The 18,952-nt window shown below is 45.1% G+C and overlaps 1 protein-coding gene across 6 annotated transcripts in view; it reads right to left on the reverse strand.

Annotated features, from left to right (window-relative positions):
* Positions 1–18,952, reverse strand: part of LOC147707917 (heat shock factor protein 2-like) — a 303,326-nt gene that overhangs the window by 202,778 nt on the left and 81,596 nt on the right. For all 6 annotated transcript variants that reach the window (XM_086926725.1, XM_086926723.1, XM_086926722.1 and 3 more), the window contains exon 3: positions 8,365–8,492. In XM_086926725.1, coding sequence (XP_086782851.1) covers positions 8,365–8,492 — 128 coding nt within the window. The remainder of the gene's footprint in view (positions 1–8,364; positions 8,493–18,952) is intronic.

Consider the following 18,952-nt stretch of genomic DNA (forward strand, 5'->3'; position numbering starts at 1 on the left):
TCTAGATGCATGTCATAATAAATCCAATACTGGACTCAGTATGGGTTCCTTTATACAAGGTGTTTGATATCAAACACCCTAGGTTTCAGTGATCTCATTATGTAGCTTGGTAACTCGTAATGACCAGTGGCCAGTACATAACTTAACATGGCTTCCCTGTTCACTTGCAATATCTAGTAGTTTGGACTAGACATCACAGGGGCATATCTGCTCAAGCAGTTATGTCCTAACATAGAATATAGTACACCCTGCCTTAGGGCTGTATGGCCTGCTGTAGGGATGATTTACATATATATATCATATGCAGTGACATGGGCATGGCACACAAGGGTATGTGCCATGTCATGATTTCACCATGGTTTGCACCATGCCACGCAGCCTGCAATGGCATTCTGCATGCACATTTGTAAGGGGGTCCCTTAGGGTGGCATAAGAAATGCTGCAGCCCTTAGGGACCCTTTGCTATGGGCTTATGGGGTGCCACAGTGCATGCCAACTGTATCACAATTGTATCTTTTACCTTGTTTTAGTGAAAGAACATTGGCACTGGGGCCTGGTTAGCAGGTTTCCAGTGCGTTTCCGGTCACAAACATCAGTATTGGTGAGAAAACAGTGGGGGTGACCATGACAGAAAGGGGACCTTTTCAACAAGTCCAATCCCGACCAAGGTCTGAGGCAGTCACCAGTATAAGTTTTCTTTTAACTCCTATTGGTATAAACCCATAATCTATTAAATATAAACCCACACATGGCACAAGGTCTCTACTTAAAACATAACCTCCAACCTTCCTTGTATTAGTACTGATCCCCTTTTAATACTAGTAGTGCAATGTCTTTGCTGATTTCTCAACACCCTCATTTTTGTAAAGGCATTTACACCAAACGCTTCACCATCAAATTAACGCCAAGACACTCCCCATCCTTCCCTTCCTCTTGCCCCATTAGTGGATGTTTTTCCTCTTCAGAAAGCAGGGATATTTTCCTCAGCCACAAGCACATCTTGTCAAGAAGGGGGTGCTGGGGAAAAGACATTTCTCAATTGCCATTTTCAGGAATATTGGGTGAGAATCACCATGCTACTGCAAGGAGAGTAGCCAGTATTTACAGGCTAAGTGCTCCCCGTCCATACAACCTATCACACCATTAAAGGTCTTTCTCCTTCCAGCTTGACGTCTGCCAGGCTAGAGAAAGAGCTAATATTGGCAAAAATGACAGGAGGATGATCATGCTGTCTATTTGAGCAAAACATGGTCCATTAAGATTTCACCAGATGTAGGTATAAGAGGGGATTGCCTGGTGAAGAAAGGGACTAATAAGGTTTTCTATTATGCAGGAGCAGACTTATACATTTGCTAATTCTGTGAAGAAGGATCGAGAGAGAGTTGGGAGGGGGTTATTATAAGCAACAATATGACCACTCAGAGTAAGATTCTTGATCTACAGTAACCTTGAGTATGCAGTGTCAGTGGGTATCTGACAACACCCATGTGGAAAGGACAGGTAAGGAAGACAGAGACATGAGTAGGTTGACCTAGAAATGAACTAATGCAGTGGCCAGGGTCACTTGAGTACCGCAGGCCAGGTCTAAGAGAATATGTGCAATCTAGATCATAAAACCCCTCTGCAACAATCACCAAGCTAGCATCTCTGCCCCACACCTTCTGTGGTTGTTCTGGAAAACTGAGGAGGAAGCAGGTGGCGCATAAAAAGCAGCTTCCAAAATCTTTATATTAAGTCACACAGATGCTCTTCGCCACAAGAAATGTAACCCTTAAACGCCTGTGCTGCAGCGATTACTAGCAATACGCAGTGCTCCGAAAACTCAAACACAGATAGGCTCAGAAATGACCCACCAGAAAATACAGGCTAAATGAACAAAAAAGGCACTAAAGCATGGCATGATTCAAAATATATATTGACTTACCTGTAAACTGAACTGTATTACTACCCATTCCTGCTCAGCACAAATGAACAAGTTACTTACCTTCGGTAACGCTTTTTCTGGTAGATACAATATCTGCCTGTGGATTCCTCACTTTGTGAATATCCCCCTTGCGCCAGCAACATTGGGAAATTCTTTTGTAGCCTCGCGCCGACGTGGACTCGGACGTCATAGAGACACGACATCGCTCGCGACTCCGCTGACATCACCGACACCTACAATAGGCCCACGCCGGCGTGATGACATCAGTTCCGCCCTTTTTTCCGTGCCATCGAGGCACACGGACGGACCAATGACAGTAGAAATATACAAAGTATACACAATAGCCAAGGAGAAACACACACAGTGTGAAGCAAATGCAGGAAAGCAATTGAAACATTTCCTTGACATCAAAATAATTATACATTACAGTACAATAACTCTGGCATAGAAGAGTGGACAACGGGGAGGCGGGTGGGTCAGTGAGGAATCCACAGGCAGATATTGTATCTACCAGAAAAAGCGTTACCGAAGGTAAGTAACTTGTTCTTCTGATAGATACATCTGCCGTGTGGATTCCTCACCTTGTGAATAGAGTCCCACAGCAGTCCCCACTCCCGGAGGAGGGAGTCCACTCTTCTAAACCAGAAAATCCTGAAGGACAGAGCGAGCAAAGTGACCGTCCCTCCTCACTTCGGAATCCAAGCAGTAATGCTTCGCGAAAGTGTAAAGGGAAGACCAAGTTGCCGCTCTACAAATATCCTCAACAGGTACACCTCTAGCCAACGCTGAGGTCGAAGACTTAGCTCTTGTAGAATGAGCCCTTATACCCTCTGGTGGTTCCTTACCGGCCAAAGAGTAGCAGATCTTAATGCAGAGAACGATCCATCTTGAAAGGGTTCTTTTATGGACCGCCTTTCCCTTCTTGCAACCAGCAAACCCAACGAAGAGCTGGTCCTCCAAACGAAAATCCTTGGATCTGTCCAAGTAAAAGAAAAACGCCCTCTTAGGGTCCAGACGGTGCAGTCTCTCTTCCTCCTTAGAAGGGTGAGGGGGAGGATAAAAGGAAGGTAGGGTAATGGACTGACCCAAATTGAAGGGAGTTACCACCTTAGGCAGAAAAGCAGCCCTGGTCCTGAGAACCATTCGATCAGCATGAATGGTCAGGAATGGGGGCTTAGAACTCAGAGCTTGAAGCTCACTTACCCTCCTTGCCGAGGTTATTGCAACGAGGAAGACTGTTTTAAAAGTAAGAAGCCTCATGGGACATTTGTGAAGGGGCTCAAACGGAGCACCCATCAAAAAGGACAAAACAAGATTTAAATCCCACTGAGGCACAATAAAAGGTGAAGGAGGGAACTTATTTGTGAGGCCCTTCAAAAATCTCAAAACCACGGGAGATTTAAAAAGAGACGGCTGGTCAGGCAAGCAGAGAAATGCCGACAGCGCCGAAAGGTAGCCCTTCACAGTAGCAACAGCAAGCCCCTGTTGCGCCAGAGAAAGGGCAAACTGGAGAACATCAGATATATGGGCTCTCACAGGGTCAATAGACTTCTCCCTACACCACTCAACAAATTTCGACCATCTATAAGAATAGATGGACTTAGTGGAGTCACGCCTGGCGGATAAGATGACATCCACAACGTCAGGCGGGAGGGAAAAGGAATTCAGGTTGCCCCGCTCAATCTCCAGGCATGAAGGTGTAATGTCTGGAGGTGGGGGTGTAGAACCTGCCCCTCCATCTGAGAGAGGAGGTCTGCCCTGAGAGGGAGACGGAGCGGCCGGTGAGAGGAGAGGTGGAGAAGATCTGAGTACCACACCCTTCTTGGCCAATCCAGGGCGACCAGTATAACTTGGGCCCGGTCTTGGCGAATCTTCCTCAGAACCCGAGGAATCAAGGGTATGGGAGGAAACGCGTAAAGGAGTTGATTTCCCCAACTCAACTGAAACGCGTCCCCCAAGGCTCCTTGCATCGGATACTGGAGACTGCAGAATGACAGGCAGTGAGCATTCTCGCAAGTGGCAAACAGGTCCACCCGAGGAGTCCCCCACATCTGAAAGATGTTGCGAACCACCTCCGGGTGAAGCCTCCACTCGTGATCGGCAGAGAACTGCCGACTGAGACCGTCTGCTCGAACGTTCAGAACCCCGGCCAGATGATTTGCCATCAGACAAATCTGGTGGTCCTGAACCCAGGACCAGAGACGCAGTGCCTCTCTGCAGAGACACTGCGATCCCACTCCCCCCTGTTTGATGATGTACCACATCGCGGTCGTGTTGTCAGTCAGGACTTGAACCGACTGACCGCGAAGGGAAGGGAGGAAGGCCTTGAGCGCTAAACGAATCGCCCACAATTCTAGAAGGTTGATGTGAAGCAACCTTTCCTCTGGAGACCAAAGACCCTTGACCTCCAGATCCCCCAGATGAGCACCCCACCCTAGAGTGGATGCATCCGTTATCACCGTGGCCACCGGAGGAGGCAGATGAAAGGGCTTCCCCTGAGACAGGTTGCCTTCCACGCCCCACCAAGACAGATCCGCTGCAGTATCTCTGGAGATCTTCACTGACTCCCTGAGATCTCTGTTGTGCTGATACCACTGCCTGCGGAGGCATCACTGGAGTGCCCTCATGTGCCAGCGTGCATGGTTGACCAGGAGAATGCAAGAAGCCATCAGACCGAGCAGGCGAAGGACCTTCAGGACCGGAACAACCGCTCCATTGTAAAATAAAGGGATCATTTCCTGTATGTCGCGAATCCTTTGAGGTGGAGGGAATGCACGACATACAGTTGTGTCCAGTACAGCACCAATGAACAGGTTGCGCTGGGAGGGCACCAGGTGAGATTTGGGCACATTTATCGAAAAACCCAACTTGTACAACAACTGGGTTGTCTCCTGCAGATGTTGGAGCACCATCTCAGACGACTCCGCCTTGATCAGCCAGTCGTCCAGATAGGGGAATACAGGAATCCCCGATCTTCTGAGATGCGCCGCCACCACTGCCATCACCTTGGTGAAGAATCGAGGCGCAGTAGTAAGTCCAAACGGAAGGACCGCAAACTGATAGTGCTGCGATCCCACCGTAAAACGGAGATACTTCCTGTGCGACTTCAGGATGGGGATGTGGAAACACGCATCCTGCAAGTCGAGCGACACCATCCAGTCTTCTTCCAGCAGAGCCTGAAGAACCTGAGCAAGGGTGAGCATCTTGAATTTCTCCTGCTTCAGATAAAAATTCAAGATCCTGAGATCCAGGATTGGACGAAGCCTGCCATCCTTCTTGGGAATCAGAAAATACCGGGAGTAGCATCCCTGACCCCTTTCCCGCTCTGGGACTTCCTCCTGAAGGAGAAACAGATGTTCCTCTGAGCAATACCCTTGGCAAGGAGGGTAATTGGGAGGGAATTCCCGAAAGGGAAGGGCATACCCATTTTCTACGAGATTGAGAACCCAAAGATCTGATGTAACCGATTCCCAATCTCGTAGAAAGTGGGTAAGCTGGCCCCCCACTGGGCCTACATGATCCTGAATGGCGGATCTAGGGCTGCTTTTCTGTGGCTGGGGGGTTGGAGGAGGTGGAGGAGGAATTGGGCTGACGCCCTCGAGGACGTGCTCTCTGCTTTCCCCTGTACGATCTATACAAGGTATTCTGCTGCTGCTGCTGTTGTTGCTGCTGCTGACCTTGTCTATATGAACGAAAGGAGCGGCCAAAACCTCTAAATTTCCTGGTCGTAGAACCTCTGATCTGAAGGCCAAGAGATCTAGCCGTTGCCCTGCTGTCCTTGAATCTTTCCAAGGCCGCATCTGCTTTCCTCCCAAAGAGCCCCTCACCATCGAAAGGCAAATCCAATAAAGCAGACTGCACATCAGCTGAAAAATCAGATGACTTCAACCAGGCTGAACGCCTCGTGGCAACCGCTGTGCCCATGATCCTTGCCACTGAATCCGTAGTATCAAGCCCGCTTTGGATGACTTGACGGGCAGCCGCTTGAGAGTCAGACAAGGCTTCCTCAAAGTCTTTTCTGCTATCCTCAGGAACCTTAGGGATTAATGAACGCATAGAGTCCATAAGAGCATGAATATATCTTCCCATAAGGCAAGTGGCATTAGAAGATTTCAGTGCCATACTAGCCGAAGAAAAAGTCTTTTTTGCAATTTGGTCCTGTTTCTTGGCCTCTTTGTCGCCAGGCACCTGCGGAAAAGCCCCAATCGACTTTTTAGAACATGCGGCCTGAATCACCAAACTCTCAGGAGACGGGTGTGATGACAAGAATGCAGGGTCCTCAGGAGCCACCCTATATCTCCTAGCCACACTTTTGGAAACTGCAGGAGCAGAAAAAGGCTTTTTCCATACCTCCATAATGGGATCCTTTAAGGCATCATTAAATGGTACCAAAGGCTCCACTGCTGAACTTGGAGAATGAAGAACCTCAGTCAGTAAATTTGACTTAAATTCGACAGTAGGCAAAGACAAACCCAAAAGTCCAGCTGCCTTCTTCATGACTACATGATACGGTTGAACATCCCTGGAGGGTGCATCAGATCCCGAAGGCAAAGACCATTCCGGGGAAAATTCGAAACCACTTGCCTCTGCCAGGTCGCCAAAACTACCCCCATCCAGCTCACCTTCCTCCATGTCAGAAGAAGACTCATCAATCCTCTGTTCATCAAGCAGACGTTGAGCTTCTCTTCGAGACCTGAATTTAACTCGAAGTGCAGCCGAATCCAACGCCGAATCCGACGGCGCCGGAGCCGACTTCGGAACCGAATCCGAGGGCTTGGAAGGAGGATCCATAGACTTGCTTGGAGCCGGTGACGTCGGAGCCGGAGTCATCGACTTCGGGCGGGCCGGCGTCGATACCGGCGTCGACCCTGGTGGAGCTTGGTACTGCCACAGCGGAGTCGGGGTTGGCATATACGGCATGAATGGTGCCGGAGCATATGAGTGAGGAACACCCAAATTAAAGGCCATAGGACCCATGGGACCCGAAGGTGCACCAGAGGGGTACCATGATCTCGAGAAAACACCATACATCGCATTTAAAAACGCAGAAGGGTCCTGACCTGGTGTCGGGAATGGTGGATGCTCAGGATGACCTCGAGGTAGGTTTGAATCTGTTTCCTCAACAGGATTCGAAGACTCTCCCTCAACAGGAACTCCATCGGCGTCAACCGGAGCCGGAGAATGAGCCGGAGACGGAGCCGGAGTCGGATCCGGAACCGGAGTCGGAGAATGGACCACTGACTCCAAAGACGAAGCCTCACCTTCATGATCCGACACTTGTGGAGGAATCACTTTCGACTTCACCCTCCTGGGAGATTTCGATCTTGAACCAGACCTATCCCCTGAATGATGACGGGATTCATGCCTCCTTTTCTTATGCTTTTTTCGAGAACCGAAGCGTGATCAGATGAAGACTTCGAGGCCGACGCCTCACGAGACCTAGACCTGGATCTCGACTTCGATCTCCTCGAGTGCTTCGAAGATTTGTTAACCTTACTCGCCTTAAGCTTGGCCACAAGAAGCTTTGATTCCCTCTCTCGAAGAGCCTTCGGATTCATCTTCTGGCACGATGAACACCCTTCAACGTCGTGATCCGAACTCAAACACCATATGCAGTCTTGGTGAGGGTCCGTAACGGACATCATCTTCCCACATTCTCTACAAGGCTTAAACCCGGTCTTCTTTGTCGACATGACAATCGAGCAAAAAGGTCAGAGAATGGAGAAGCGAGGAAACAAAGTATTAAAGATACTAGAAGCTACAGAGTAACCCGAAACCGTTAGCGTCGACGACGCGGAAAAAAGGGAACTGATGTCATCACGCCGGCGTGGGCCTATTGTAGGCGTCGGTGACGTCAGCGGAGTCGCGAGCGATGTCGTGTCTCTATAACGTCCGAGTCCACGTCGGCACGAGGCTACAAAAGAATTTCCGAATGTTGCTGGCGCAAAGGGGATATTCACAAGGTGAGGAATCCACACGGCAGATGCATCAGAATAGCGCAATACCCATTGTACAGAGGTCAAAGGAGAAGAGCAATGCCCATACAAACTCTTTGCTTCCTCCAAATTATATTCTGCGGAGTTAGCACCACACATTGTATGATAACCTACGTTGTTTACTCAAAAAAATATTCTGCAGAGTTAGCACCACACATTTTATGAGAACCTACGCGGAGGGGACACTAATTCGCTAATGGTGGCCTTGTAATAATCCTTACATACATTCATGTATATTTAGTTATCTTCAAATTATACTTGGTTTTCATTAAAACTAAAAGATATGTGGAATTCTACACCTGGTTACTGGGTACTACACTGTGCAGATTATGGAATTATGCCCAATGATTTCTGTAAAACTATATGCTCTGTATGTGTTGAACGCAAACAGGACTAACCTTTGAAGGTTACTAATCACAATTGAGGAAATTGATGCACCCTTACCTTCCTCTTAATTCTGGCCAGCAAATCTTCCTGGCCCTGCTTAAAAAAGGGATGGTGGTATTTGCCAGTTCCAACTCGTTCCTGTTTGAATGTGCCAGTTTCATCTTGTATGACTTTACGGAATCCGTCTAAAAATCAAGAAATGCATACAGGGCTTAACAATGTCAACTTTTATAACCACAAATGTGAATATTATGCTGCATCACTCACAGCCTCACTGATTTCCATTTCTTGAACAGAGATTACATGCTAAAATTACTCTCTACAATACTCCCCCTTGGATTGTACCTATGGCTGCTATTCTTTTCTTCTGGCCTGAAGAGAACACAAGTAAATCCACTGAGGACAATATATATATCACAGGATAAAAGACACGCCCCAACTCAATACAGAGACCTTGTGAGCAACAAAAAGATGGTTCTATAAAACCCAGAACATGTTTGCCCATGTAGAATACAAATCTGGCCAATATATAGGGTACTCATGACCCCTGACTTGCCTCTTAGTTGACTAATAGCACTGTCATCGGGGCGGGCGGGAATATTTTTCATTTCATGTTTAAAAAACTAACTTTTAATAAATATACAACTAAAACATGATGTTGTAGTGCACTGCCATTTACAAACAGCATATTTCCTATTAAAATTGGCACAAACTCTACCACGATCATCCTATTTTACTGATAAAACTATATGGAGCATAACAATTTTTTGAAACTGGGTTTCAGGAAAAATATTTATCATTTGCACATCACCAAGTAAAGTGTTTTGATTTGTTTTCATCCTATAAAACTCTTTTTTCACTACACAGCTTTCATAACTATTGAAATATATTTTGAAATGTTTGTGCAGTTTACTTGTTAGCTATTTAAATGCTGTATTTAAAAAAAAGCCTGACATCTTACACCCTTTCATTTCACACACTTTGCACAGCACAGTTTTTGGTAGCAAGTGGTCTCTGAAGACAAATGACTGCAATATACGATGACAAATGTCAATTATGTGATGCTAAAGTGATGGGTATTTGCTTGTTTGCATTAAAGTTGCACAAGTTCTTCCTAAATGGTCCAGAGCTCCCAAACGTTTAAGACCTTTTGTAGAGGATCCAAACCAAAGATCAAAAGGGAAGACATACTTCAATAACTATTTCTTTTGGACCAAATGTCAGTCCCACTGGGTGTGCCGGATCTTTCTTTCTTTCAATGAGCTTTCTATGTCCAAGATTTGCCGGAGGACAACAGCTTCCTGGACCCTTTCAGAATCATCTCGACACGGTACACAACGTTCATGACGAAAAAAAATTCACGCATGGAATCACAACGCAGTCGTTACAACGACCGCGTTGTGATTCCGCATACCATTACTCCGCAAGTCGGAATAATGACTTGCGGAGGGGGAGGTGTTGGATTTAACGAGCGTTTATTTTAAAAATAGCATTTTCTGTGCTTTTTACTTTACTGACCTTGTACTTGGCATAATTTTCGCTAGCATACCCTCCCGCACAGCCGATCTGAACGCTGTCGCGGGTCGCTACACTCATTGACGACATCCAGGGGAACTCAAATAACAAAAATGTGTGTGGAGGGTCAAGGGGTAGTTTAACGACCTGTTTGCTCCATCCCCTACTCTTCAAGACAAAAACACAAAAGAGCAAACCAAGTCAAAGGAGTGGTGTTCTGCCATGTGAAAAACTATGAACAGATTGAAAGTATGTGTGAGCACCTGTCATTGAGGTACACAGGCCAATAATAAAAACCCCATCAGAACAGCCATTTGCCGGAAATTAAGTCATATGAGGTTTTAGTAAAGCATTGAAACCCACATCCGACTTGGTGATGACGGTGTAGGAGTAAATGTCAGAACTTTAGCCGTGAAACCCAATGCAGACATGATGTGCAGTGCTACAGTGATGGTGATACTTAAAATTGACTACTCAGACGCAGACGTAAGTTCAAAAGTAGAAGACTGTGTGTCAAGATTAAAAGCATGCCGAGTAGTAAGACTACCCTTTGGCAATTATACAGATCGGTCGACATGTTTCAGCCTAATAGGGAATTACCCTGGCTTTCTTCAGGACCTTTAAATACAATTTGGCTACTGCAACTAAAAAAAAAATTCCTGTGTTAAAGGAATAACAGTATGTACTGAAGGAAAGTTACATAGCTACCAGGAACTTGAAAGGGTGTGAGTCCACTGGAAGGGAAGAGACTTGTCTTCTTCCTAACAAAACAACAGAAAACAAGTGAATGGTTTTCTTTTTACCATAACCTTGGGTTACACACATACATTCGCATAAGTGCACAGGGAAACACATAGACAGACACCTGCATAAATACATTGCATTATGCATTGTAAGGAAAGCATATTAGCTTAATCACCAGGAAGCATTTCTTCGTGGTGATACTCACCCAGCGTTGTGTGGATGAAGACCTCATCTCACCCGGCAACCGCTCGGGAGTGTGAGGCCCCGCTCTGTGGTGTAAAAAGAGTACACAGTAAGTACTGAGATCCACTGTGTACAAACCAATTGTTTTACACACTTAACCCAACAAACGTGTATTAGAAAACCCTCCGCCATGTCTCAGAAAAACCTACTACAAAGTCCTTATAGAACTATAGGAAGCTATAAGATTTCTACTAGATTTCCATTAGATTCCTCTGTGCCCCTAGATAACTTTTGGAAGCTACAGGATCTCTACAAGATCATCATCAGATTTCTGTGAGCCCCTAAATCTCATGACTTTTAACAAAGTCCGAAAAGGGCTTCATAATATAAATGGTTAAAGGGCATTGTAGACTCCTATCTTGTCCTGAATTTAAAATGTCAAGCAACAGTGATTCTAGGGAGCCTGACCAGCCACTCACCTATCCGTCGGTACCTCCATTCTACACCGAGCGGAAGGGGAGGGACTCTTAGTACCGTCTTTTGCCTTGATAAATAGGTTCGTATGATTGGTTATAGAGGGCGTTGGCCGGTGTACTCAGCAGCGCTAGAGAACCCTATTCTTCCGCGCATGCGCCGTTGTTCCGAGTGTCCAGGCAACATGCCCGAACTACAATCGTATCATTCGCCGCAAAGAAGAACATCATACGGCTGTCACCCTGAAAGGATGTGGGTGCAATAGATAATCCTGCCCAAGGGCAAGGAGAAATGCGAGGTGGAGCGCACTAGGCAAACAGTGTGTGACTCTTGAATTCATGACACAAAGCAGCGATGTGCGCATGATCACGGGCGGTACACTGTTCCCCGAGCATGCGCACCTATTGGCGCTACCGCCCGGCAAGTGCTCAATCTGTACTCTGTGTCTGAACTTCCTAGTTCGAAATGTTGTACTTATAATACATTAAAAAAGCGGTGCCATAAAGTCACTTATATAGAAACCACCGAGGGGTATGTCCATTAATAAATTACGGAATCCAAGCATGTACATGTGAAGTAATCGACATGAGTCACTTAATGGAGAAACTAGGTCACCCCCATTGAAGGAGTATTTACCAAGGGAAAAGATAAAGCAATCGTAGTAAAATTCGAGTGTAGTTAACTGAGAATACATGTGAGATTAACAGACTTATTCCCACGGGCAATTTCTCCTATTTGAGGAGTTATATGTAGTGTAGGGTAAGAAGAGATAGGCGGAGGGGCTGCATGCACAATTAAGTTGGGTGAGCTGAAAAGGGTACAGTATGTTTGTATCCATAATATATACGACCCGCAACAAGAAGTTGCACTTAATACTCAAATAACAAAAATGTGTGTGGAGGGTCAAGGGGTAGTTTAACGACCTGTTTGCTCCATCCCCTACTCTTCAAGACAAAAACACAAAAGAGCAAACCAAGTCAAAGGAGTGGTGTTCTGCCATGTGAAAAACTATGAACAGATTGAAAGTATGTGTGAGCACCTGTCATTGAGGTACACAGGCCAATAATAAAAACCCCATCAGAACAGCCATTTGCCGGAAATTACGTCATATGAGGTTTTAGTAAAGCATTGAAACCCACATCCGACTTGGTGATGACGGTGTAGGAGTAAATGTCAGAACTTTAGCCGTGAAACCCAATGCAGACATGATGTGCAGTGCTACAGTGATGGTGATACTTAAAATTGACTACTCAGACGCAGACGTAAGTTCAAAAGTAGAAGACTGTGTGTCAAGATTAAAAGCATGCCGAGTAGTAAGACTACCCTTTGGCAATTATACAGATCGGTCGACATGTTTCAGCCTAATAGGGAATTACCCTGGCTTTCTTCAGGACCTTTAAATACAATTTGGCTACTGCAACTAAAAAAAAATTTCCTGTGTTAAAGGAATAACAGTATGTACTGAAGGAAAGTTACATAGCTACCAGGAACTTGAAAGGGTGTGAGTCCACTGGAAGGGAAGAGACTTGTCTTCTTCCTAACAAAACAACAGAAAACAAGTGAATGGTTTTCTTTTTACCATAACCTTGGGTTACACACATACATTCGCATAAGTGCACAGGGAAACACATAGACAGACACCTGCATAAATACATTGCATTATGCATTGTAAGGAAAGCATATTAGCTTAATCACCAGGAAGCATTTCTTCGTGGTGATACTCACCCAGCGTTGTGTGGATGAAGACCTCATCTCACCCGGCAACCGCTCGGGAGTGTGAGGCCCCGCTTTGTGGTGTAAAAAGAGTACACAGTAAGTACTGAGATCCACTGTGTACAAACCAATTGTTTTACACACTTAACCCAACAAACGTGTATTAGAAAACCCTCCGCCATGTCTCAGAAAAACCTACTACAAAGTCCTTATAGAACTATAGGAAGCTATAAGATTTCTACTAGATTTCCATTAGATTCCTCTGTGCCCCTAGATAACTATTGGAAGCTACAGGATCTCTACAAGATCATCATCAGATTTCTGTGAGCCCCTAAATCTCATGACTTTTAACAAAGTCCGAAAAGGGCTTCATAATATAAATGGTTAAAGGGCATTGTAGACTCCTATCTTGTCCTGAATTTAAAATGTCAAGCAACAGTGATTCTAGGGAGCCTGACCAGCCACTCACCTATCCGTCGGTACCTCCATTCTACACCGAGCGGAAGGGGAGGGACTCTTAGTACCGTCTTTTGCCTTGATAAATAGGTTCGTATGATTGGTTATAGAGGGCGTTGGCCGGTGTACTCAGCAGCGCTAGAGAACCCTATTCTTCCACGCATGCGCCGTTGTTCCGAGTGTCCAGGCAACATGCCCGAACTACAATCGTATCATTCGCCGCAAAGAAGAACATCATACGGCTGTCACCCTGAAAGGATGTGGGTGCAATAGATAATCCTGCCCAAGGGCAAGGAGAAATGCGAGGTGGAGCGCACTAGGCAAACAGTGTGTGACTCTTGAATTCATGACACAAAGCAGCGATGTGCGCATGATCACGGGCGGTACACTGTTCCCCGAGCATGCGCACCTATTGGCGCTACCGCCCGGCAAGTGCTCAATCTGTACTCTGTGTCTGAACTTCCTAGTTCGAAATGTTGTACTTATAATACATTAAAAAAGCGGTGCCATAAAGTCACTTATATAGAAACCACCGAGGGGTATGTCCATTAATAAATTACGGAATCCAAGCATGTACATGTGAAGTAATCGACATGAGTCACTTAATGGAGAAACTAGGTCACCCCCATTGAAGGAGTATTTACCAAGGGAAAAGATAAAGCAATCGTAGTAAAATTCGAGTGTAGTTAACTGAGAATACATGTGAGATTAACAGACTTATTCCCACGGGCAATTTCTCCTATTTGAGGAGTTATATGTCGACCGATCTGTATAATTGCCAAAGGGTAGTCTTACTACTCGGCATGCTTTTAATCTTGACACACAGTCTTCTACTTTTGAACTTACGTCTGCGCCTGAGTAGTCAATTTTAAGTATCACCATCACTGTAGCACTGCACATCATGTCTGCATTGGGTTTCACGGCTAAAGTTCTGACATTTACTCCTACACCGTCATCACCAAGTCGGATGTGGGTTTCAATGCTTTACTAAAACCTCATATGACGTAATTTCCGGCAAATGGCTGGTCTAATGGGGTTTTTATTATTGGCCTGTGTACCTCAATGACAGGTGCTCACACATACTTTCAATCTGTTCATAGTTTTTCACATGGCAGAACACCACTCCTTTGACTTGGTTTGCTCTTTTGTGTTTTTGTCTTGAAGAGTAGGGGATGGAGCAAACAGGTCGTTAAACTACCCCTTGACCCTCCACACACATTTTTGTTATTTGAGTATTAAGTGCAACTTCTTGTTGCGGGTCGTATATATTATGGATACAAACATACTGTACCCTTTTCAGCTCACCCAACTTAATTGTGCATGCAGCCCCTCCGCCTATCTCTTCTTACCCTACACTACATATAACTCCTCAAATAGGAGAAATTGCCCGTGGGAATAAGTCTGTTAATCTCACATGTATTCTCAGTTAACTACACTCGAATTTTACTACGATTGCTTTATCTTTTCCCTTGGTAAATACTCCTTCAATGGGGGTGACCTAGTTTCTCCATTAAGTGACTCATGTCGATTACTTCACATGTACATGCTTGGATTCCGTAATTTATTAATGGACATACCCCTCGGTGGTTTCTATATAAGTGACTTTATGGCACCGCTTTTTTAATGTATTATAAGTACAACATTTCGAACTAGGAAGTTCAGACACAGAGTACAGATTGAGCACTTGCCGGGCGGTAGCGCCAATAGGTGCGCATGCTCGGGGAACAGTGTACCGCCCGTGATCATGCGCACATCGCTGCTTTGTGTCATGAATTCAAGAGTCACACACTGTTTGCCTAGTGCGCTCCACCTCGCATTTCTCCTTGCCCTTGGGCAGGATTATCTATTGCACCCACATCCTTTCAGGGTGACAGCCGTATGATGTTCTTCTTTGCGGCGAATGATACGATTGTAGTTCGGGCATGTTGCCTGGACACTCGGAACAACGGCGCATGCGCGGAAGAATAGGGTTCTCTAGCGCTGCTGAGTACACCGGCCAACGCCCTCAATAACCAATCATACGAACCTATTTATCAAGGCAAAAGACGGTACTAAGAGTCCCTCCCCTTCCGCTCGGTGTAGAATGGAGGTACCGACGGATAGGTGAGTGGCTGGTCAGGCTCCCTAGAATCACTGTTGCTTGACATTTTAAATTCAGGACAAGATAGGAGTCTACAATGCCCTTTAACCATTTATATTATGAAGCCCTTTTCGGACTTTGTTAAAAGTCATGAGATTTAGGGGCTCACAGAAATCTGATGATAATCTTGTAGAGATCCTGTAGCTTCCAATAGTTATCTAGGGGCACAGAGGAATCTAATGGAAATCTAGTAGAAATCTTATAGCTTCCTATAGTTCTATAAGGACTTTGTAGTAGGTTTTTCTGAGACATGGCGGAGGGTTTTCTAATACACGTTTGTTGGGTTAAGTGTGTAAAACAATTGGTTTGTACACAGTGGATCTCAGTACTTACTGTGTACTCTTTTTACACCACAGAGCGGGGCCTCACACTCCCGAGCGGTTGCCGGGTGAGATGAGGTCTTCATCCACACAACGCTGGGTGAGTATCACCACGAAGAAATGCTTCCTGGTGATTAAGCTAATATGCTTTCCTTACAATGCATAATGCAATGTATTTATGCAGGTGTCTGTCTATGTGTTTCCCTGTGCACTTATGCGAATGTATGTGTGTAACCCAAGGTTATGGTAAAAAGAAAAACATTCACTTGTTTTCTGTTGTTTTGTTAGGAAGAAGACAAGTCTCTTCCCTTCCAGTGGACTCACACCCTTTCAAGTTCCTGGTAGCTATGTAACTTTCCTTCAGTACATACTGTTATTCCTTTAACACAGGAAATTTTTTCTTAGTTGCAGTAGCCAAATTGTATTTAAAGGTCCTGAAGAAAGCCAGGGTAATTCCCTATTAGGCTGAAACATGTCGACCGATCTGTATAATTGCCAAAGGGTAGTCTTACTACTCGGCATGCTTTTAATCTTGACACACAGTCTTCTACTTTTGAACTTACGTCTGCGTCCGAGTAGTCAATTTTAAGTATCACCATCACTGTAGCACTGCACATCATGTCTGCATTGGGTTTCACGGCTAAAGTTCTGACATTTACTCCTACACCGTCATCACCAAGTCGGATGTGGGTTTCAATGCTTTACTAAAACCTCATGTGACGTAATTTCCGGCAAATGGCTGTTCTGATGGGGTTTTTATTATTGGCCTGTGTACCTCAATGACAGGTGCTCACACATACTTTCAATCTGTTCATAGTTTTTCACATGGCAGAACACCACTCCTTTGACTTGGTTTGCTCTTTTGTGTTTTTGTCTTGAAGAGTAGGGGATGGAGCAAACAGGTCGTTAAACTACCCCTTGACCCTCCACACACATTTTTGTTATTTGAGTATTAAGTGCAACTTCTTGTTGCGGGTCGTATATATTATGGATACAAACATACTGTACCCTTTTCAGCTCACCCAACTTAATTGTGCATGCAGCCCCTCCGCCTATCTCTTCTTACCCTACACTACATATAACTCCTCAAATAGGAGAAATTGCCCGTGGGAATAAGTCTGTTAATCTCACATGTATTCTCAGTTAACTACACTCGAATTTTACTACGATTTCTTTATCTTTTCCCTTGGTAAATACTCCTTCAATGGGGGTGACCTAGTTTCTCCATTAAGTGACTCATGTCGATTACTTCACATGTACATGCTTGGATTCCGTAATTTATTAATGGACATACCCCTCGGTGGTTTCTATATAAGTGACTTTATGGCACCGCTTTTTTAATGTATTATAAGTACAACATTTCGAACTAGGAAGTTCAGACACAGAGTACAGATTGAGCACTTGCCGGGCGGTAGCGCCAATAGGTGCGCATGCTCGGGGAACAGTGTACCGCCCGTGATCATGCGCACATCGCTGCTTTGTGTCATGAATTCAAGAGTCACACACTGTTTGCCTAGTGCGCTCCACCTCGCATTTCTCCTTGCCCTTGGGCAGGATTATCTATTGCACCCACATCCTTTCAGGGTGACAGCCGTATGATGTTCTTCTTTGCGGCGAATGATACGATTGTAGTTCGGGCATGTTGCCTGGACACTCGGAACAACGGCGCATGCGCGGAAGAATAGGGTTCTCTAGCGCTGCTGAGTACACCGGCCAACGCCCTCTATAACCAATCATACGAACCTATTTATCAAGGCAAAAGACGGTACTAAGAGTCCCTCCCCTTCCGCTCGGTGTAGAATGGAGGTACCGACGGATAGGTGAGTGGCTGGTCAGGCTCCCTAGAATCACTGTTGCTTGACATTTTAAATTCAGGACAAGATAGGAGTCTACAATGCCCTTTAACCATTTATATTATGAAGCCCTTTTCGGACTTTGTTAAAAGTCATGAGATTTAGGGGCTCACAGAAATCTGATGATAATCTTGTAGAGATCCTGTAGCTTCCAATAGTTATCTAGGGGCACAGAGGAATGTAATGGAAATCTAGTAGAAATCTTATAGCTTCCTATAGTTCTATAAGGACTTTGTAGTAGGTTTTTCTGAGACATGGCGGAGGGTTTTCTAATACACGTTTGTTGGGTTAAGTGTGTAAAACAATTGGTTTGTACACAGTGCATCTCAGTACTTACTGTGTACTCTTTTTACACCACAGAGCGGGGCCTCACACTCCCGAGCGGTTGCCGGGTAAGATGAGGTCTTCATCCACACAACGCTGGGTGAGTATCACCACGAAGAAATGCTTCCTGGTGATTAAGCTAATATGCTTTCCTTACAATGCATAATGCAATGTATTTATGCAGGTGTCTGTCTATGTGTTTCCCTGTGCACTTATGCGAATGTATGTGTGTAACCCAAGGTTATGGTAAAAAGAAAAACATTCACTTGTTTTCTGTTGTTTTGTTAGGAAGAAGACAAGTCTCTTCCCTTCCAGTGGACTCACACCCTTTCAAGTTCCTGGTAGCTATGTAACTTTCCTTCAGTACATACTGTTATTCCTTTAACACAGGAAATTTTTTCTTAGTTGCAGTAGCCAAATTGTATTTAAAGGTCCTGAAGAAAGCCAGGGTAATTCCCTATTAGGCTGAAACATGTCGACCGATCTGTATAATTGCCAAAGGGTAGTCTTACTACTCGGCATGCTTTTAATCTTGACACACAGTCTTCTACTTTTGAACTTACGTCTGCGCCTGAGTAGTCAATTTTAAGTATCACCATCACTGTAGCACTGCACATCATGTCTGCATTGGGTTTCACGGCTAAAGTTCTGACATTTACTCCTACACCGTCATCACCAAGTCGGATGTGGGTTTCAATGCTTTACTAAAACCTCATATGACGTAATTTCCGGCAAATGGCTGGTCTGATGGGGTTTTTATTATTGGCCTGTGTACCGCAATGACAGGTGCTCACACATACTTTCAATCTGTTCATAGTTTTTCACATGGCAGAACACCACTCCTTTGACTTGGTTTGCTCTTTTGTGTTTTTGTCTTGAAGAGTAGGGGATGGAGCAAACAGGTCGTTAAACTACCCCTTGAC

Source organism: Lissotriton vulgaris, chromosome 6 (assembly GCF_964263255.1).
Source record: "Lissotriton vulgaris chromosome 6, aLisVul1.2, whole genome shotgun sequence".
In the NCBI taxonomy this organism is placed as follows: Eukaryota; Metazoa; Chordata; class Amphibia; order Caudata; family Salamandridae; genus Lissotriton; species Lissotriton vulgaris.